At 41.9% G+C, this 22,282-nt stretch overlaps 1 protein-coding gene across 1 annotated transcript in view; it reads left to right on the top strand.

Annotated features, from left to right (window-relative positions):
* The window catches only part of nedd9 (neural precursor cell expressed, developmentally down-regulated 9), a 28,029-nt gene extending 6,628 nt beyond the window's left edge, over positions 1-21,401 (top strand). The window contains exons 2-7 of the mRNA XM_034891781.1: positions 5,778-6,182; positions 15,678-15,776; positions 16,429-16,554; positions 17,822-18,997; positions 19,567-19,656; positions 20,450-21,401. Coding sequence (XP_034747672.1) covers positions 5,778-6,182; positions 15,678-15,776; positions 16,429-16,554; positions 17,822-18,997; positions 19,567-19,656; positions 20,450-20,977 — 2,424 coding nt within the window. The 3' untranslated portion in view covers positions 20,978-21,401. The remainder of the gene's footprint in view (positions 1-5,777; positions 6,183-15,677; positions 15,777-16,428; positions 16,555-17,821; positions 18,998-19,566; positions 19,657-20,449) is intronic.
* The last annotated feature ends 881 nt before the right edge of the window (positions 21,402-22,282 follow it).

The raw sequence follows: 22,282 nt of genomic DNA, 5'->3' as shown, positions 1-22,282 counted from the left end.
GATTTACAGCTGCATATACAAGATATCAATCAGTCATTGTGTGGGAGGAGAGTGTTGGATCATGTTTCTCTAGCTAAAAAAATAAAAAGCTCCAAAAGTTATCACATTTTCCCTTAGACTTTTTTAGAAGTAACGGAGGGGAAGTTTCACCAAGCCTGCTGTGTAATTATGTTAATACACGGCCCACTGGCTTAGGCTGTAATCAGAGGGTCAACCTTCCTGAAAACTGTCCAAATGAAAAAATTACCATGTGCGCTGAGCTCTGAACCACTTCCCATGAGCCCTTCCTATCCAGAACCCTTCACACGGCCCATTTATTTGAACTGGCTCTCACCCGCACTCTTAGCAACGGCTGGTAAAAAGTCATCAGGTCCTCATTACCGTCATTACTATAATTATTTTCTATATTTAACCATGTGAAATGAGGCCAAATGAGTGTTCTGGTTCACCCCTTTCTGCCAACTACCCCAGGGCACGTGGTACAGTTGGTACGTCCCTAATTTCTTTACACAGATATGCAATGTTCTCACAGTCGGAGCGTACCACTTTTTTGGGAGCAGGTTGTGTTTGGCTGGGTTATAAGTATCCTTGTCTCTTTTAAAGTAGGACCACTCCTGTTGCCTAGGAAACGCTATGTTTCTGCTGTGTGGTGCGGTTGTGTTTTTGGCCACTGTAACAGGGGCATTTCAGTATTTGTGAGCTTGTTGATATTAGACTGATGTGTACCCCAGAGAGGCAGAGCCAAAACCACCCAGAGAGCTCTTACTGAAACCAAAAGTTGGGCCCCTTTATGCGGGCAGTGAAGTTACATAAGGTTGTTATTTTTGGATGGTCAGCACAGGCTTTCCGCACAGGACGTTTAAATACGGTTTGTGTTTAGACGAAAAGCTAGTGAAAAAAATGCCTCGTTGGTGTTAGAGGTACATTATTTGAGTCAGAGAGTGGAGAAGCTCGACAGCTGGGTCTTCAGGCTGTATATCGAGGTGGTGAATCAGGATAAAAGGAGCTTTGCACGAATCCTTGCTTTCTAATGGCTAAAACACACAAGGACGTGAGAACGTCTCTGAAGCCAGATGTTGCAGAGGGCAGTATGAGACCTGGGAGACCCCTGAAACCTCCTTTTATCCTTTATACTTTTCATTGTCTTTCTGACCTGATCGGTTTTTGAATAATTAAATTAGGTTTTATCAAGTTTGATCATCAACTTATCATTAGAGCTAAGGAGCATTAGAACTGAAATGATTAACATTTCTACGTTAGGTTGGGCAAAACAAAATACCTTTAGATGTCACTTTTGACTGTGGGAACATAAAGGAAGCAGCAGAAAGCTTCTCGCTTCGCCGACTTATAACAAATAACTTCCTGGAAGCCCGTCCATGGGTGAAGCAGAAGGGGCCCTCCCCGCCTGCCCACTGACAAATGGCAGACGTGTTTATACTGTAGGAGGATCAATGGCGAGTGGTTGAGTCACCGTGTTGTGACTAACGGATGTTTATACCAGAGATCTGACGCCCGCTTTAATAGTCAGTTTCACCTGCTGCGATTACAGTGATGCAGCTGACCGAAGCAAACAAAGACAGGAGCATCGCTTCAAAAAGGATCTGCGTGTAGCTGTTACAGCTAACAGCATGTTTGTTCAGTGTGATGAGGTGTGATGTTTTCACGTCACCCATCAGATTGGACATGTTCTCTGGCTCATGTATGACTCACTCTTTGTTGGTCGAGGTGCTACAAAAATGATCCTGATTTCCATTGATATTGTCTGTATGTTGACTTCCTCACAAGCTCTGCCCCGATAAAACTTAACCACAGTTAGAATGAAGGTTAAGTATGTTAAAATGAGACTTTTCACTTTTGGGATCCTTGTGATCTCTAGGCTCACCTCAACAAATCATCCTGTATGTGTTTGTTTGTTGCACCATTTTTAGGACAGACTCAGACTGATGTGTGACTTTGAGGTCAAGGTGTTAACTAATGGACTGGTAGTTATGATGACAGTTTGATCCGTTTAATAAGGTGTTAGTAATCCTAATATAGACCTTTAAAGTATGACATCAATACTGTAATAGTAAGAGCCTTTATGTTGTTTGGTCATTACGTCCTCATTGCAAAACCAACCAATTTTATTTAGCTTTAGATTTTTTTTTTCTTTCCCCTGACCATGGTAAAACCAAATGTAAAGTATGAAAGTATTTAAGTGGTTACTTTTAACCACAAACTAGATGTCATGAAGTAAAATAAATACTCATTTGTACAGTGACCCTAAAACCTCAATGCACTGAAACTTAGAAAACACAAATAGACAAAATATCCCTTTTTGTTATCCAGTTGTGTTAAGTTTTTGCAGCATTTAGATTCTGCAAATTTGTTGTCAAGTTGATGATAAATCTTATGTATGTTGAGCTATCAGCCCTAGCAAACATTTAGGATTTGGGAGTGCTGCATTGAAAGGATTATATGTGAAAATCCACCCATCCTTTTTAACCTAGTTTAACAGAAGGAATGCGTTGTGTACTGCAGAGGACTTCTTTAACTTTTGTTCAAAACATGCATTTAAGAAGTGTATGTCAAAATCATTAAGTATCCAAGTGAAAAAACAATGCTGTGTGTTTATTTTTGTGCTTTTAAAAGGGGGGCCGGGACCCAAAAAAACATGGCAACCTTTCATTTAAAATCTGCACTGAGGCTCTAGAAAACTTCAAGTTTTTTTGAGTGATTGGGACTGAGCTGTTGACGCCTGTGAGAAGCAGAAATTAACACCTCAGTGTGGTTTAGAGGACGGATGCTAGGTCATTTTCTCTCACACATTTTCTTCCACCAACAGATCACCGAGTAGCTGGGCTGAGATGTCTGCTCGAATACAAGCAATCAGCACCTTTTTATATACGTTTGTGTATAGGTTTGTTTCTGATTGTGTGCACGTTGCATTCTTGATTTGGCAACTAGTTGCAGGGATCACTGTAATCAGCAGTGACAGAGGAGCATGATATGTCCTGTTCTGCTGTCTGTGAGGTGATTAAATGCTTCTCTGAGCATCAAAAACAAAGCAGATAACCACGACAGGACAATGAGCCTCATGCAAGAATCACTGGGAAGAAGAGGTTTGTTCTGAAATGGCATTCACAAGGGATTTTAAAAGAACTATTTACTAAGGTTGGAAATCGACAACACATTTCTACTTAGAGTAGAATTGTTTCTTTATTGGAATTGTTTGGAGAATTTTGGTTTAAAATCCGATCATCTCTTCCCAATTTCATACGCGCAAGTTTTGGTTTATAAGCAGACAGGCGCTTGTTGTTTTGCAGCGTGAACCTTTATTTTACATTTAAAAAGCCCTGTAAAACTGCAAACCCCTAGTGAATAAAAAAAAAAAGTTCCTTTTATTTGTTAAATAAGCATCTGGCCCATTTCAACTCCACCCCTCAAAGTATTGTAATTAAGAATCTATAAGAACCGGGATTGAAATGACGTCCAAACGATGCCCAACCTTAGTGACGCTGCTAAACTTATCTTTTTGTCTGTAGGACGTGAAGTTCAGAAGTGTAAAAATTTGTTTTTCAACTTTGTAAATGAAACACAAACTGAAGAGACCAGGGTCGCATTATATGACTATTTTAGTGCCATTGATGTAATGATTACATTTCAAACGTGTACTGCCTCTGTTGACATTCATGAGGGTGAAACAAGTTTTTTTTGTGCAGTTATAAGAGACTTTGGTGAATGAGACTTAGAAATAGTGAGAAGTTTAGGATAAGAATGTGAACATGTTTTTGCATTAGGCCCAATGTCAGCAAAGAAAGCTGCGTTAAACTCGTCTTTCATTCCTCAGAACAAATTTATTCAAAGTCTAATTAGCGCTGCAGTTGTAATCAAAGCAGTCAGCATTTTGTTTCCTCATGGATGACTCTGACAGCTCGATCAAATTATTGCAATGAGCAAACATCCAGGTCAGCTCCCATTGGGCGACGTCAACCTCCGGGGGTCACAATCGAACTTGTTGCAGCTAGCTGGTGGCGTGGGTGATTGTGAGGTTGGAATTGTGCAACAGGTGTTGCTGGCTAATGGCCCTGACAATGCACTTTGACAATAGCCAGGGAGGCCAAGCCCGCAGGGAGAGATAATGATGTTAGTGGCAGAAAAAGTTTCACATGGGAACTGCCTGAATCAGGCCGTGTAGGAAAGAGGAAGGCCAAAGAGGGTTCAAGAAAGCCTCAAAGCGGGCTTCCTGATTCCCACACTGAGCTACTAAAGGGTGAGGCATTAATGACTTAGACCAACAACAAAACAGCTACTAGAAAGATAAGTGAAACTGAGTGACACTTTTCCATTAAGCGCACAAATACAGCTTCTCAAACAGTCATCGTTTACATTTTTCTGGTAATCCTTACTCTGTAGAATTATTTATTTTTGATACGAATGTGCATGTAGCTCGTAGTCTGATGTATGTATCCTCTACTCAGATAATTTCATCTGATACTAGTGAGTTTAATCAGTTTTCGGGTTTATGGGGTTTAAAGTCTACAGAAGTGTGTCTCAACTCTGTCCCTCTGTATTTTCAGTTTCGTTATAAGATATTTTTTAGCCATTTTATTGCTGAAGCAGAAGCAATTACATTAGAAGAGTTTATACCTCTACTTTTCTACTGTCTTTACAAGGCTAGTTGATAGTGGTGCTACAAAACAGAAGGAAGTTAGGTTGCTCGCACGAAACAAACATGCTCTACGGACACTCCTCTCCCTCAGTAACGAACTAAAGAAGCCCTTGAGCAAGGCACTTAATCCCTAATTGTATTTATGGAGTTTACATATTTTAAAGTACAGGACTGTTGTGCTGCGCGGCTCAGAGGAGATTAAATTTGTTATAAAGTCACGATATAAAAGCTGAAAAGGAGTGTTCATACTCAGTTAACGCCTTCCATGGATGAATAAAGGAAAAAAGACTGATGCATTTACTGAGGCAATTAGTCTTTAAATGCCTCTCTCAGTCACAGAAGTGGCCCACTCTGGGGGTTTCCTATCTCCAGAATCTGGGGTTTTGAGTCATTAGCCCTTTAGATGTGCCCTCGAGCAGAGGGGCAAGCTGAGAAAATCCCACCAAGTTCAAATTGGTTTTGAAAAACATCTGGTGTGGAGCAGGGGGCTAATGGGCTCAACATGGTAACTTGAAGTGCAGAGAAAAGTTTACCAGCATGTCTTTCACCAAGGTGTTTTAAAACATGTACATAAACATAGAAGTATCGTAACTGATGGTAAACTAGTGTTTTAAAGGAATGGTTTGGTGTGGCAATTGAAACCACTCTCTCTGCACGCTAAATATGAAGCTGCACGCAGCAAGTGATTAGCTTAGCTTAGCGTAATGACTAGAAACAAGGGTAAACAACTAGCCTAGTTCTATCCAAAGGTAACAAAGGCTCTCATACTAAAGGCGTTATGTCGTTTGTTTAATTCGTAGAAAAAAAACAAAGTGTCAGGCAACTTCAGGACAACCAGGCTAGCTAGCTGTATTCCCCTGTTTCCAGGCTTTGTGCTGAGTTAAGCTAACCATTCGAAGGCTATAGAGTCATATTTAAAATAGAGAAATCAGACTGGTATCGATCTTCTCATCGCACTTGAGCAGATTTCCCGAACAAACAATTCCTTTAAGGTTTGATAGAATTAAATAAAACCTGACAGTATGTGACAGAAGGTAAAAGCTGTTGTGGCAACTTTTATCATCGGTTCAATTAAGCAAAGATCTTCATCAAATTCTAAAAGAATTTCTGCTCTGTCTTCCATCAGAACCTAATGGCCAAAGCATTGTACGACAACATGCCGGAGTCCCCCGAGGAGCTGGCCTTCCGTAAAGGGGACATCCTGACCGTCATTGAGCAGAACACAGGAGGTTTGGAGGGCTGGTGGCTCTGCTCCCTGCATGGCCGCCAAGGCATCGCCCCTGGCAACCGCCTGAAGCTGCTGATTGGACCCATGTTTGAGGCCCAGTCCCCAGCCGCCCAATCCCCCCCTCAGAGCTCAGCCTATCAGCAAAAGGCTGGCTCGGGGGCTCAGGGAATCTACCAGGTGCCACCGTCCCTCCAGAGTCCACAGCAGCAGAGTCAGCAGAGCATCTACCAGGTCCCTCCTGGACAAGACGTCTACCAAGTCCCACCGAGAAGTACTCTAGCTGCTGATAACCCCCCGAGCAAGGTGAGTCAGAAAGAGAGCTAGATTGCATTGAAGGCTTACATTTAAGGCTGCAACTACATTTTTGTTATCAGTGAATCTGTCAATTAGTTTTTGAATGTTGTATTAATTATTAAATCCAATTAATCCTAAATTAGAGTAGAGAACTCATTAGTGAAACCACCTGATGAGGTTGGCTGGAAGGAACACCTGTGGACTATAATGGCTCTCTAGTCAAAATTAAAAAAATTACCCATCACAAGTTGTCCAATTGTCCAATTCCAACAGTCCAAAACCTAAGCATTTTAAGTTTGCAGTTATATAAAATGAAAAAATAAGCAAATTCTCACTTTTGAAAGGCTGGAAATAGAGAATGTTTGGCATTTGTTTTTCATATACTGTATATCAATTAAATCGTTCGAGCCCTACATTTCACCACCCTTTATATAATTAGGTTTTCATTGTGTTTTAAACATGGACACAAATAACTGGGGTACAGACTTTTTAAAACCTAATGCCAATGATATACACAAGTTACAAATTTCAGATAAAATGGCAAAGAGGTGTATGAAAGCATAGATCAGAAAATTGAGTTTAGAGAAAGAGAAAATGGAAACTGGTGTGTTTGACCTCTGGAGACCATTCTTTTGGATCAGAGAAGATTAAAAACAATTAGTTGCTGTGGGCTGGCGAATGTGGGTATTAGATGTGATAGGACATGGCATTTACACCGTGACCTGTTATCCTGCCACGACTCTCATCAGTGTGATTGCACACAGAAAGCAGAGAGGCCAGAGAGATTGTGGTTCTGTGATGTGAAATGTGGACAGGGTGTGCCGGGCTTGGTGCTTACCACAGAGAAGGGTAGTGTTTTTGTGCAGGGCTGCCATTGGCTTTATATGTATATTGGCACACAGTGTGTAGCAGAGCCGGTCTAAGCCACAGAAGGGCACTGAATATGGGAACTTGTGGAAAAGCCAACAGCACAGAGCTGTGTTTTTTGTTTTGTTTTTTAAATTTGGTGCAGCCCAGCGGCCTTTTTTCTATATTTAAATTACTAGTGCAGTGCCTGTTAGGAACGGGCAGATTGCTTGGCCGGTGGTATTGTTGCTTGTAGAATTCTTCAAAAGCAAATTGTATTTCGAAATTACTTACAGAAGGAACCCGAACGAACATACAACTCCACTGTATAGCCTACTACTGACTCACAGTGTACTTCTACATCAGAGGAAGACCTTGTACTACTACATTTACCTGACAGATCTATATAGATATCTATAGATCTATCTAAAAAATATGTATATTATAATACTTGTATCTCTCCTCGTCCAATAAAGATAATCCTTTATTAGTCTCACAGTGGGGAAACTTGTAATTTTCAGCTAAATATGCAAGTCTGGTTTAAAAAGGTACCAGATAAAGAGTGAGTTCAGTGATCCTTCATTACAAATGGAAGTCACTGAAAGTTGTGTGCTCATTAACAAGAGAGAAGAACTTTCCTGTTTATTCAACCGATTAACTAGTTTCAGCACCTCAGACCAGATCATCCCTCCAGGAGGCAGATAATAATTATATGCTGGATGAGCTTTTGAAATCCCAAGTTTTTTTTTCCTTTTACTTTCTTTTTAACAAATCAGCTCCAGCCATCGAGCAAAGGTGTGCATTTTAGTAGTAAATAGGCAGCGGGCTTTGTGTGATTGACTGTGTGATTAAGTCAGTCAGAGCTAAGGGGCACAGAGGAGAGACCTGCCAATCAACCTGCACGCCGTCAACCAACGCCTCTAACAGGCCTCAAGGCGTACATGAGGAGTGGTATTAAAAAGGCTTTAGTGATAACATGGAACATTAAAAATGCTTCTAATGAGTGTGTATTGTGCTGTAATAATATTGGAGAGATTAAATTAATTCTTGGAGGTTTAACTTTCCCTCCAATCTGTGGTTATCAAAGTGGTGCAATTTTCAGCGGTGGTTCCTGCTTTTTAATTAGAAAGATTTTGTCTATGTCAGTGTATTTGCATGAATTTGGACAAGGCTTGTTTTCCAGAGACGTATCTGCCTGTTGGACACAAGCAATATCAGTCCATGGCCACAGTTGGTTCTGTTAAAGCCCAACATCAATATTTATAGTGATAGGTGTATGAGGAGTTATTTTGGGCATTCAGGGTTCAAAAAGTCCCCTTTTTTGCATAGACAATGCTAATTTTGCCTAGCAAAAACATTTGGACATTTAACTGCTTGAATCTGTACAAATGATACATGGGGCAGTAATTTAGCTCTTTGGTTAAAAGTCAAAAGATAAAACACAAGAAGACAGATATTAAGCGTTTGCATTTACTGCTAACAGCGAGCAGATACCAATGATTATGTCTTGTAGGAAACTGATGATACATTGACCAGTTTCTGTTGACTTTCAAATTCTGGGTCAATTAACAACTGTTTCTTTGACGTAATATCTATCCATGTGTGAATTCCAACACAAGTTAGTATACGTTTACCAAGATATCAGGCTTAAGTTTCCCAAACATTTTTGGCTGTCTAGCCTTTTAGGGTTGCTCTTTTCAAAAAACAATATATCATCTTTTAACTCATGCATCCGTAAACAGCCTGACTCTCTATTTTTCAACACAGAACTTGCATTTTACTTTTTCAACCTCTTCTAAGTCGAGTTGTCCTCAACACATCCATCTTTTAATTGAAGTTAATGAAAAAGTATTGTTTTTTGGGAACAAATGCAATCCTCTCTAATCTTAATGGTAGCTGAAAACATCTGGGCATAAGTATGGGATGTCGGAGAAGAGTTGGTGAAGTTTGAAACTGTGCTGATGTGTTTTGCAATGAGAAAGCTTTTGCAAAGCTTCTCCACCATAGCAGCATCGGCTAATATTCAGTAATTGGTTGGTTCAGTAGTGGACAAAAAGCTAGTAAGTAAAGCTGATGGCCATAATACAAATATATTGTAAAGAAAGAAGTATCCAAAAAACTACAGTGGCTCCAAGTAATACTGCCTCACACTATCGTGGAGATATATGTTGTTGACGTGAAATCCAAACCCTGACCTTTGCTCCTGAAACCACTAAACTCAGTCTTGTTTACTACTGCTTGTCTTTGTGCAGCAGTATTGATGACCGAGTGAGTGTTGACTCAGGCTGCATGCAGTGTAACTGGGCTAGGAGCTGATGGGAAAACAACCATTTTCTTGTTGTCAGGTGACACTCACTTGTTTCTCCAAATGATTATGGAGACTGATGCAGGCTTCCGAGACTAATAATCCCCTCTCATGTTACTCTAAAGCCTCCCGTAGGGAATGGTTTCTGCATGTCCTTCACCATACGAGTGTAGTCATGCATGCATGCGCTCTCCTTGGGTTTGCATGCGAACCCCGCAGTGCAAATCCAGATTGGCGACTGGATGTTTTGTATTCATGTGGTGTGGGGCTCTGGTATATAAAGGCACACTGAGGTTTTGGGGCTCTCTGGAACTTTGGCTGTTTGGTTTCATGCTGCCCCCTTGTCCTTGGGTGTCCTTGGGAGGTTGAGCTGCCCCCCCCCCCCTTCATAGGCCTCTGAGCTGGGGCCATGTGGGACAGATGCCTGGAGCTCTCCGCCACACAGAGCCTCCACACATGGACAAGCTTTGTACCGTCTTTTATCAATCTGCTCTTCAAGGCCTGTTTCACATCTGAGTCTGCTGCTCTTGATTTCCTCTTTTTTCTTTGGCGCTGAAAGGTGCGTTTGTTTCACGCCGTCAGTTTCTCCTCAGTTTCCTGTGACTCAGTCGCTGAGGTCACAGTGTTCAAAGATGGGTTGGGTTCAGAGTTCAAAGATCTACGCCTAGCTTCTTATCTTCTCTTACCAGACGGCCTTTTCATTCCTGACTTCCTGAGGTCTGCTCCTTGTATGGGCCTCTCCTCCATTTACTGTGTCATACCCATAGATCCAATCTACTCCTTGGTGCTATAAAGAGGTAGGCGTGCAACAAAAGGATTAATGAACTCCCACACAACTCAAGGAAGTGCTCCAATAGTCGGTTATGGATGTCAGGGTGTGCCATCTACCTTGATAAAAGTCCCCTTGTGGGAGTAACCAGGTTACGTGAAATGAATGGCTTCTTCGTTTGCCTGGGACATATTTTTTGGCCTAATCATGCGCATGGCAAGCTCAACACCAGATAAGTGAGTTATTTCTTCCTGGAGCAAGCCGGCTCCTTCAGACGCCTGTCTGCTTGCCATTGTCACAGTTGTGATAAATCTCTGGCCCATGAGGTTTGACCAGAGGGGTGAGGTCATAAATCAGTTGTACCAAAATTAATCTGCTCTGCGGTGTGTGCGTTCTGAAATGACTTTCCCCCCATGAAAGTTTTAAAGGACAGAATGGGATGAAGTAGCAGAAGAGGGAGCTTTGCTAAAAGTTATATTTCAGCCATGGAGATGGCAACTACTTAAGTTTACATTTTAAATTTCACATCAAAGAAGACAAAGAAAAATCAGTAAATATTCAAATTTAAAAGCCAAAGTAAGTGGAACTTTGGCCTTCTTTGGTCGGTCCACCACTTTAATTCAGACTAAAATATCTCAACAACCAATGGATGGATTGCCATGAAATTTGGCTCAGACATTCATGTTCCCCTTTAGGATGAATTGCAGTAACGTTGCCGATTCCCTGACTTTCCCTTTAGCACCATCAAAACGTCAATGCGTCCAATACTTGGTTCCTAAATACCTGCAAAACTAACATTCCCATCAGCCTCAGCTGTACTTTAGTGCTTATTAACAAATGTTAGCATGTTAACATGCCAAACTAAGATGGAAAACATTATGTTTGGATGGTAGCAAGCATTCTCATGTGCCTGAGTACAGCCTCACAGAGCTGCTAGCATGGCTGTAGACTCAGTGTTCTCTATTGGTTTATGCTATCATTTGATACATTTTTGCTTTCATTAATTACATTTCTCATTTCCCATTATCCTCTTATTTTCTTAGGACTGTCTTGTGACATTTTCTTAGAAAGTAAACACCCAAATGTCAGACACATCTTTCAACATTAGTTCGTCTCAGATAATCATGCCACCGGATTAAGAAGCCGCTTTGATCAGAGAGGATGAACGATGATCCTTTTAGTGCTAAAATCAGTGTTCTCTATTTAATGCTCCTCATTAAGCCCACTGTCTGTTTGGGTTTAGCCACTTGGACGTGTTACAGAGACAGCTGAAAGCCTCACAGGATTCACGAGTTAATTACCTGCATTAATTAGTTTGACACTTTAATAGGCTGGTGCAGGAACATTATTGAGCAGTTCTGGTCCACAACACTGCGACAGACATTGTTGTACTGTGATTCAGCAAAGCAGAGAAGGGCAGGTTACACCAGAGCAGAAACACCCTACATTTTAGGAGATGCGGTCATTTACGAAATACCACTCTTAACTCATAGAGGAGTGACAGCATTGTTTGATTGGTGCTCTTGAATGACTTGAAAGCCACTCCTTCAAAAGGATAACCTGTGCTGACAGAGCTAAAGGTAGAAATCAGCTGGAGGTTGAGCGTCAGCATCCGGATGGATAAGGGTACAAAAAAGGAGACAAAGAGGTGTGAATATGGAGACGGATGGAATAAATTAAATAAAGTGCCACTTTGGATGCAATGTCATTATTGTCATTGTCTTTTATAAGCTAACCTTTGGTGAAAAGCCTCGTTAGGCTTGTTGATTTGTGTCAGCGGGCACATGAGCGGGGGGGAAGTGGTCGGCTGCAGGTGTATGTAACCAATGAAAAGGTGTGACATGATTAATTACTTTATCACACACACACACACACACACACACACACACACACACACACGCTATTTGTACCGTGTATTTCTTCACTTTTTTCCATTTTTTGTTTTCTAAGTAGGTTTATGTCTTATTTTAATATGGCACATACAGGCAGAACCACCTATAAACTGTCAAACCGATGACCAGAGCTATAAAGCCGTATTTTTATTGCACCTTTCAACAAGTGCTTTACATAAAAAAGGCATTGACAAGATAAAAGGAAACTTAATACGCTATAAAAAGAAAGAAATAGGATTTAAAAAAAAAAGATAAAAAATGGATTTAAAATAGAATGAATGTTTGTTGCTCATATGCGTTGCAACAAAAAAAAAATGCTGCTTCTTCAAGTTTAGTTTTGACTTAAAGACAGTCTGGACGGAAATATATTTTGTCCTTTTAACCATTCAGAGCTTTATTAACAAACAGATGTATTTTAAAATCAGTTATTTGACACAGGAATCCTAAACTAAATGTTTTCTATGTGACGCACTGCCCATCAGTACGTAAGATTGAGGACTGCCTATAACAAACTGATGAGGTAGTTGTGGACATTATGACTCTGAAGTAAAGCGTCAAGGTCCTAAGTGCCAAAACCTGAGCCTGTAAGGATGCTAAGTAAACACAATATTGCTGAATGAGGCATGAGTCACTCACCAGAACAACGTAGGAGTGTTAACAAGGCATCTATTTGGCTCCTCAGGGCGCTAGTTTAAACCTGATCCCTCTTTAGTTTGCTCTGCCTCCTCCATGAAGGAATCCTAAGAGTCTTATCACCTGAGTGGGAACAAATGTTTGCTCAGTCACCCAGGCTCTTCATGATGTCATCGCTCTCTGAAAAGGGCTGCCGGTGCCATGCAAGCGCCAACCTCACTGGATGCGGTAAATATTTACCCACCAGCAATTATAGCTGCGCCGAGCGGCCCCAGAGCAACAGTAAACAGAGGGCGGAGATGGGAAAATAAATGAGCAGTGTCCATCTGGCAGCAGCTGAGAGGAGCCACTGATGGGACAAGTGCTGCTCAAAGCAGTGACATGTACCTGTGGAAAAGGTCATTGAGGTCTTTGGCAGACACCTAGCTGCCATCTGCATGTGACAGCTGAGTCCAGACATCCCCATTATCATCAGCACACGGGCTAAAACCCGCAGGGACAACAGCCGGGCTAATGTGACCTTTTACCAAGCGTCATTTGGTGAACCGCTAGCTTTCTATCTGCTGCGTCTCACATGCTCTGGTTTTCACAGACTTTTCTTTTTAAATATAAACACATTTTATCTTGCAAAACAATGAAGATAAAAATGTACAAGCGGGTATCACAGCTCACAAGCCTTGCAAATAAAACTAAAGAAACTAAGGTACTTAAAAGCAATTATAAGTTATCCAGATTGCAGAAATGTTTCTCACAATTGTCAATTGTGACAAAAGTCAAATCTGAAAAAACACAGACATAGGTTTATATTCCGTGTGACTTACAGTCCCCAGGGATCATTAGCTCCAATGTCCACTGTAAATAAACACACCTAAATCTGCTAAAGACAATCAATATAGGACGCCTGTTATAAGTCCAGAACCTGCCTGAGAATCAACACGTTTTTTAAGTCAGTGATAGCGGACTGTACATCTATGAGTATACCACAAACAGGAACTGCTAATATGTAATTTTGTATCTTAATGGTAATAATTTGCTAAAATGTAAAGAAATACAGGCTTTAAAGAAAGCCGGGCTCAAGCTACTGTAATTAACTGACTCAATGTCAACATGATACTTCCTCTTTCCATCCCCTAAACCCCCTAAAATGTGGAAATTGTAGTTCCAAAAACATAGCCTATGATTATCCTCCAGATCAAAGCATTAATATAATAAGTTTTTTCCTGTTGGACTGTCACACTTTCGGTAGTAATAAGGATCAGAAGATGGTTTTCCCACCAATAATGAACATTCATAGTGCGATACAGCCAGATGCTACATCCATGAACATAGGACAATAACTTGGTATATATCACTGCACTGTACGCACTATAAAAGTAGATAAAACATATTTTTCCAGTTTTAGAGCCTTAAGTGTGCGAGCAACAGTGCGTGAGAAGAGCCCATGGCAGCGGGGCTATTTATTTCTCCGCTGGTTTATTTCAGACATGTTTTAAAGCCAACGGTGTATGTTCCAGCTCTGACCCCACAGGCCCTGTTGGGATGATGTATGCACGGACAGGAATGCCAACAATGAAGAACTTAAATCACTATGGCTTTGTTCCGATTGGACTTATGAGAACCATATGGACTACTGTTAGTCAGACTCCGGATCAGATGAATGGCATTCCTTTCCATACTAGGCGACGTACTTTCATTTTCCATTCCCCTCACTTTCCACCTCGGTTACCTTTTTTCATAAATCTCTTTTGCAAACCCTCCACCCTCCTTCTCCTCCTCTCCATCGCTGCTGCTGCTTCCTCAGAAACATTAATCCTGTTCTGAGCTGGCTGATGTTGCAGCTCCTACTGCTCATGCTCCGATGAATGTACCAGAAATTGTATTAGGATATTAACTCTGCTGCCTGGCGGGTCATGAGTGGATACTGGGATTTAAGTCTTCACCTCTCTGGAGACTTTCCCTTCTGCCAGGAAGCCATGAGCATAGTTTCTCTATCCGAGCCCTATTAATGAACCCAGTGTGGCTGTGGTGGTGCGTGGGGGCAAAAAAGGAGCACTGGGCTCAGGGAAGGACATTCCTAGCATTCCTCCGTCTGTCTGACACAGCAAGGAGGTCTGCTTTTAGGGGGACGATGGCGCTGGGGGAGGGGGTGGAAAAACTGGGAAGAGGAGGTGTGGAGGCACTGATGAGTCACTGACGGGAAAGAGTAGGGAAAATGTGGTAATAAAATTTCACGGGGCAGAAATGTCATGGGCAGTATGTGTTTGTTTTCAGGTTTTTTTCCAAGCAGTAATCACCCCGTTATTCTAAAGCCTGTCTGCACCACAGTGTTAATATTTCAAAGGTCTGTTAAATCCTACAGGTTGTTCATCAATACCAATGACCCAATGATTACTTCACCAGGTCTGAATGCTCACAATCCAGCCACTACTACGAGAAAACTGTTCTCAGGTCCCCTTTTAATCATAAAAACATTCAGATGAAGTCCTTCACTGTGCTGCTGAAGTTTTACTTTTACTCCTTTTATCGCTCAACTGAACGACATTTAGTTTGAGGTTTTCTTCAGTTTTTATTAGTTTAACTGCAGGATTGTGACAATCCCCCTTTGTTCCCTTGGCTGGACTATAAGCCACCAGTTTCAAGTTCCGTATTCACAGTGAGCTCTTGCCCTTTATAATGTGTCAGGATTTGTTGCTTTATATTGTTGTAAATTGAATATTTTTGGCTTTTGGACTGTTCGGTCGGACAAAACGGGAGTTCACTTTGGGCTCCGGGAAATTGTGATGGCCATTTTCTGTCATCAGATGTTATTTTAGTGACAAAACCAGTAATCAGTCACTTAAATAAATAATCAATAATGAAGAATATTACCGGTTAAAGCCCTGTTTAAGTTTTGTTACTTTTGTCCCATGCCCCAAAACCTGAGAGCTGGGTGGCAGGAGGATTGTGTTTGTTATTTGTCTTGAGCACTGCTGTTCCCCGTGTGTGTGTGTGTGTGTGTGTGTTTTTTTCTAAGTCAGTCGTTCTGATTGTTTTTTTCTCCCCCTGCTGTGACTGGACAGGTGGTGACCCCGACCAGAGTGGGACAGTCCTACACCTTCAGCCCAGGCCAGCACAACCAGCAGGACCTCTATGATGTCCCACCCAGTAGATCACAGGGGGTACGTGTCTCTTGTAAAACAAAACAATAAAATAAACAAACTGCCTATGAAATCAAATTTTCTTCATTTCAAATGGATTATACCAGTGTTTTCCCATGTTTTAACATTCTTATTTTAGTTTAATTATTATTTAATTAATGCCTATTTAAGGTTCACTGTGGGGGATTGCATAACTCAAAACATATTGCAAGAGTTTAAAAAATAATCCAAATTACATTCCTACCAAACAGAAATTAAGGCTATGGTAGGAAAAATGCATCTAAAATCACAAGGTGTATAGCATGCAAAAACACTGGTTAGGTTCCTTACTTTGTTAAAGCTTAAATGGATCCTGTGTTTTTCATCAAATCAGTAATAGTTTTGAAAAAATAAATTCTAACAAATAATAATGTCAGTAGACAGCACTGGAGGAATAGTTTGAGGCAAATGCAGCAGGAGGTTTGTATTTTTCTCAGAAGGATACTCAGCCTTTTTATTGCTGAGAAATCCTGTAGTTTTATGGCACGTTGCATTATTTAAAGCAAAAAAAGTGGAGCTTCTACAAAATAAAAGGCTGCAACTTACTTAATTCCAAGCGATGTGCTTAGAACCCATCCCATACTGTAGGTAAACCCTTATTTGGCGTTGATTTTACTTTCTGTTCATGTTTCAGGTGTACGATGTTCCACCTGGTCAGATGTATCCTGGTGCTAGAAACCAAGGAGTTTATGATGTTCCTCCGTCTCAAATGGACCTCAGGACACAAGGCGTTTACGACATCCCTCCCTCTTCACAAGGGGTAAGAGACCACGATGATGAGTCAGACGTTGCACTAATTTCAGTCAAATAAAGTTTGATTTGGGGAAGTGGTGGCTGCTTCAGTTATTTTTTGATACAGTTCCTGTAAATGATTAATATGTCAAATGTCATATTTAAGACATTCTTGCGGCGGCACTAAATGAAAGCTTTGCCTGCCAAGAGAGTTAACCAAAAACTTCATGAGTAGTTCTGTGTCTGAACTCAAAAACGTCAAGTACAAAACTCTTCTCTTTCCAAACCCCCTAAGATTCCAGACTTCCAGACCCGACCAGGCAGAGAGCCATCCGTTTGTTTGCAATAACCTGAAATATGCTGGGACCTGTTATTTGCGTCGTTCTTAATCAAAGTTTTGGCCAGGCTTGTCTAGCTGTAAAGAGTGCATTTCAAGGCTGATGGAAATCACGTTTTTTATTCACCCACTGCGCTCCCATCATGCTCTGTGCCAAACACGTCACATTCTCTGCTCAGTCAAGTTAGTGGGAGATTAAAGCTTTATGTTATTCCACATTAGAGGAAGGGATCAAAGCATAAACTGAGGTTCTATGGTATCTGCGGATAGCCTTTATCCATTGAAAACCCCCCAACATTCAGTGTGTTTACAGAAGACTTCTTCCAGCAAGCTGATTTCTTAAATGCCATGTAAACATTTCCTGAGGGATTGAAGAAACCCGATTTCCCCTGGTAGATTTTCTCCTGGACAATGATGGTGTGGGTTTCTACCTAATTGCTTTCTACAAGTAAATACTGAGAAAGTAACACAGAGACTGAATGACAGGAGAGATTATAACATGGAGTGGAGCGGTACCTCATTGTATTTTAAATAATTAAATTCAAAGTCAGACTAAAAAGTCTAAATAAGTCATGCATATTTCACTATCTATGAAGTTCAGACGATTACGCTATGAGAAATAGCCCTGGTCTCTTCTCTCTTTTACAGTCTACAGTTATAAATTAGAAAGTTATGGTTTCAATATAAAGTCAGGGGGCTAATTCTCTTGATGAATAACTAGAAGAAACTTGAGTTGTGTTTTCGAAAGGCAACATTTAATGTAGCAGATTTTTTATTGTAAAGCTCGGGACGGAGGATTTTTGTTTGCAATGTATGTCAACACCATTTTTTTTATGTCTTTTAAGTCCACGTGGGCTGGGCACTTGTGTGTGCATAACACAAATAAAACAAACTGTGATTGTGCTCCATGATTTTGAATTTGCACTAATGTAAAACTAATGGTTGTCTTCTCCTGCAGGTCTACTCGGTGCCTCCCTGCAGGACCAACCCGGCCCTGCAAGAGGGAAACTACGACTTCCCGCAGCCTTTCAATCACAAGCAGGAAGGAATCTATGACGTACCGCCAACTGCCCTCCCCAAACCCACACAGAGTCCCCAGTCACATTATGATTTCCCTCCTAGCGTGGAGCCTCCTACTCATCACCAACACCCAAATACCAACGCCAATGAAGGCATTTACGACGTGCCTCCACCCGCCCTTCATTTAGGGGCAGGGTCCCAGAGGGACATATATGACATCCCCCGGGGCATGCAGCCCTCCCAGCACAGACCCTCGCTCGCCGACAGAGACAGAAGCAAAGGCATATACGACATCCCCGCTCAGGATGCTCGTGCAGTAGCAGACGTGACAGACGGCGTGAACCGCCTGTCGATCTCCAGCACCGGCAGCACACGCAGCAGCATGTCCACCTCGTCGTCCTCCACGGGCTCCAGCTCTGAGGGCCGCCTGGCTCTAGATGTGGACACTGCTGTGCAGAGGTTGCACCGCCTGCAGCAGGCCGCAGAGGCCTCAGTCGGGGCTTTACAGTCTATGGCAGCTTCCCCTCACTGGAGGACTTTCCCCTTCATGGAGCGGCATGCTAATGACGTCCGCACAGTGCTAGACAGGGTCCGGGCTGCCCTGGGGGACTTTGTTGTGTTTGGTAGAGGGGCTGCAGCGAACGCCACAGCTCTATCAGACTCCAGCCTGCACAGTAAGCTGAGGCGGCAGCTGGGACGCCTGGAGGACTCACAGCACATCCTCCTGCAGATCTACCAAGTCCTGGAGAACTGCAGCTGGGCTCTGAACGCCCTAGCGTCCTCTGGCAAGCACCACAACAAGAGTGAAGACTTGGAACGCTTCGTCATGGTGTCCAGGACGGTTCCCGATGACACCAAGCAGCTGGCGTCCACCATAGGCAGCAGTGCTGAGCTGCTGTTCAGGCGGACGCACATGAACGGATCTCTCTCTACCGGGAGCACACCTGATGAGAACATGATCCATCCGCTCACCTCCCCCTCCTCTGATAACGACAACTACGGAGGCCCGACCAAACCCTTCCCCGTGCCCTCCAGCCAAGACAAAGACAACATGAACAACAGCGAGAAGTGTGTGAAAAGCTGGATGGAAGACTACGATTATGTACATCTGCAGGTAAATCCTCAGAGTGAGAAAAAGTGTTGAGTTTGAAGTGTTTTGTTTAAATATGAGAACTTTATGTGCCGCCAAGCAAGCAAGCGTTGCTTTTAGCCCATTGATTCTCAAAGTCTCATCCCTCAACTGGAAATTTTGGACTATTTTGTGGCTTGACCCGTCACCCGGCAATTTCCCAAACCCGAATATTGTAAGATGCCTCAGTCAGCTTATCTTTTTATTTTACCCATGGTCCATTTGGGCCTTTTTTGTCAACCAGAATGCCATTTTTATACTAAAACTAGAAGTTTAGAAATGGGTAAATCCTTTATATTAGTATACAGCCTGTCTCGTTTCTGTAAAATCATGTCAATTTGACATATTCTATAAATATAGCCTTTATACCAAAGATTTTGTGTAGCAAATGTCCTGCGATTTTCAATTCTTCTGTTTAAGTGTCATTCCTTTATATTCTTTATGTCCACTGACGATATAGCAGTCTAGTTCATTAAGGACGTATAGAAAGGTCAAAGCCGGGCTGTGTGAGTACCTTTGAATGCCTCTTCTCATCTACTCCGCTTGCTCCGCAGGGCAAAGAAGACTTTGAACGTCAGCAGAAGGAGCTGTTGGACAAAGAAGACATTATTAAGCAGAGTCAAGTCCAGCTGGGCCAGGAACAGGTGAGCCTCTCGCTTTGTTTTTCAGACAATGAGTATGTTTACATGTACAACAATATTCCACTATAATACCGAATATGACAATATTCCTAATGTGATACAGGTCACGTAAACAGCATATTCTGATTAGATATTCTGAATAAGAACTTTTTCTGAACATAGCATTTTCCGATTTTTTCCGGTATTATTCAGGTGTTAGAGGCGTTCTTTGGACATGTACACAGTGCACTTGGAATATGCGCCTCAATCAGGGTTTTTACCACAATGTACAGCCTCTTGCCTGTTTATGGTCAGCTCTATGCGTTGCTATGGTTGCTGTACACAAACCAACCAGCCAACAGTTTGCAAGGCAGCAGACCCAATAAGGAGAAACACAGCTACTTTTACACATTATCAAAGACTTGGATATCAACAGGTTTTTGGATATGAGCACACATCACTACGCCAACTTTTCAAGAAGCTGGTTGAAGGAATGAAAGATGGAGGCTGTGTTTGCATGGTTTAACAAGTCCACCGCTGCTGGAAAAATTTGAAAAAAATAAATAAATATATATTGGGAATATTAGTGGAATATTCACTTTCATTAGCCATGTAGACAGCTTTTATTTTTGGTACTTTAAGTACTTTTTGCTTCCGTAAAGTTTTGTTTGCTGGACTTTTACAACAACAGTAACAGTATTTCTACACTGTATAATTGCTACTTTCACTTCAGTAAAATATCTGAGTACTTCTATCACCGCTGTACACGTTGCTAAGCGAGCTCGGACAATAATCTCAATCCTGTTGCCCTTCACAGATCAATCAGTTCAAGAAGCTGGAGCAGGATGTGATCAAACCGGTGGAGAACGACGTCACACAGTGGATTTCCCACTCGGACAAAACCTCTGCCTCCCCCTCGGAGTCTTGCACCACCCACGTGTGCGCTCGGGACCGCCAGCTGCTCGGCTTCTACTCAGAGCAGTGCGAGCAGCACTTTGTTACGCTCCTCAGCGCCGTGGACGCCTTCTTCGGCTGCGTCAGCGCCGGGCAGCCTCCTCGCATCTTCGTGGCGCACAGCAAGTTCGTCATCCTCAGCGCCCACAAACTGGTCTTCATCGGAGACACTCTGTCCAGGCAGGCCGCGGCGCCTGATGTGGCCAACAGGGTGATGAACTCCAGTAACGTGTTGTGTGACATGTTGAAGACGGTGGTGGCTGCCACCAAAACGGCCGCCCTGAACTACCCGAACACAGCTGCCATCCAGGAGATGGTGGACAGAGTCACGGATCTCTCACATCACGCTCAGCAGTTCAAAGAGCAGCTGCTGCAACTGGCCAACTTGTGATTTCCAACCAGTATATTTCACCACAGACTCCATGTGTACATTAATCTAGCATAAATATATATATTTACAGTATATATATTGCTCTTCATCTTTACGTTTTGGATGTTGTAAAAAGTCTGTTCTGTAAATATTTGCTCTATTTTTGTGTAGATTGTTTTATATTATGGTATTATGGTATGAATATATTTGTAGATGCAGTATTGGTGTCTCTGTAGGAGGATAGGCAGTCTTCACAACATTCCTGTCGCATATTATGAAGCACCTTATGGGATATCCTGTGTTTTTCATTTTTACAACTGTAGAGTGTCATAGATGTGTCTCACTGCTGGGTGGGACAGTAAATCTCTTTGTAAATCATGTTAATGTCGAAGTGTGTGTTTGTGTGTGGAGCTCTCCACAGAGTAAAGGATTGTTCTTAAACATGCGACTGTGTCCTTTAATTTATCAGACTTAAGATTTTTGTTATAGTTAAAGAGGAAGGTGTTATTAGTGATTAGTTTTACTTTAATGCACAAAATTGTGAGCTTGGCTTGGATGTTAGGAAAGGTCAGATTCTGTAGGCCAACCAGACGACATATTTTAGGAAATGTTTAGAAACGTTAACCAGAGTCGGATGAAGAACATGAGATGCAGCTAAAAGCTCGGCAAAACTGATCATTTTGGATTTGCATTTGAGCAATAAAGACCGTTTTAGGCTCTGGCAAAAAAACAAAAATGCTTCTAACAAGGGGACATTGAGTTATGTTGAAATTTGGGTGCTAAGAAACTTCAGTGCAAAGAAACAGAATTTACAAGATTTCATTCATCCAAAGTATGACTCAGCAGTTTTCAAATACAATATCATTGCAGGTCTTAGGGTTTTTCTGTAACTGTGGTAGCCCAACGTCTTGTCAAACTCAATCACTCATCACACGCCTGTGGGATGTTTCTGATCTAGTCAGATCGGATCATAGCTGTACCCTCCAATCTTGGGAAGAGGGTCAGTTAAAGATGGCAGCTGGATAAAGTGCCTGTGCCAAATAATTCTTCACTTTCCTCGCGGAACATTTGATAGGACACGCAGAGAATAATGAAGGGCAAGTAAAGGACTGTACATACTGTTTGTTCTCTGGACCGTGAGAAACATGTTTTTCAGAGTGACCCGATCTGGTTCAAAGTGTGGTGAATTGATAAATGTACAGAAGCCTCTTGAGGACAAAGAGGCTGGGTGTGTGGAACTACAGAAACTGGCTGTAGGATACAAATATAAACAGCCTGGTTGTTCACATGCCCATTTTTCATTATAACCTGAGTGAAATATAGTCT

Source organism: Etheostoma cragini, chromosome 14 (genome assembly GCF_013103735.1).
Source record: "Etheostoma cragini isolate CJK2018 chromosome 14, CSU_Ecrag_1.0, whole genome shotgun sequence".
Lineage (NCBI taxonomy): Eukaryota > Metazoa > Chordata > Actinopteri > Perciformes > Percidae > Etheostoma > Etheostoma cragini.
The sequence above is the reverse complement of the archived record's forward strand: the minus strand, read 5'-3'. Positions and strand labels throughout refer to the sequence as shown.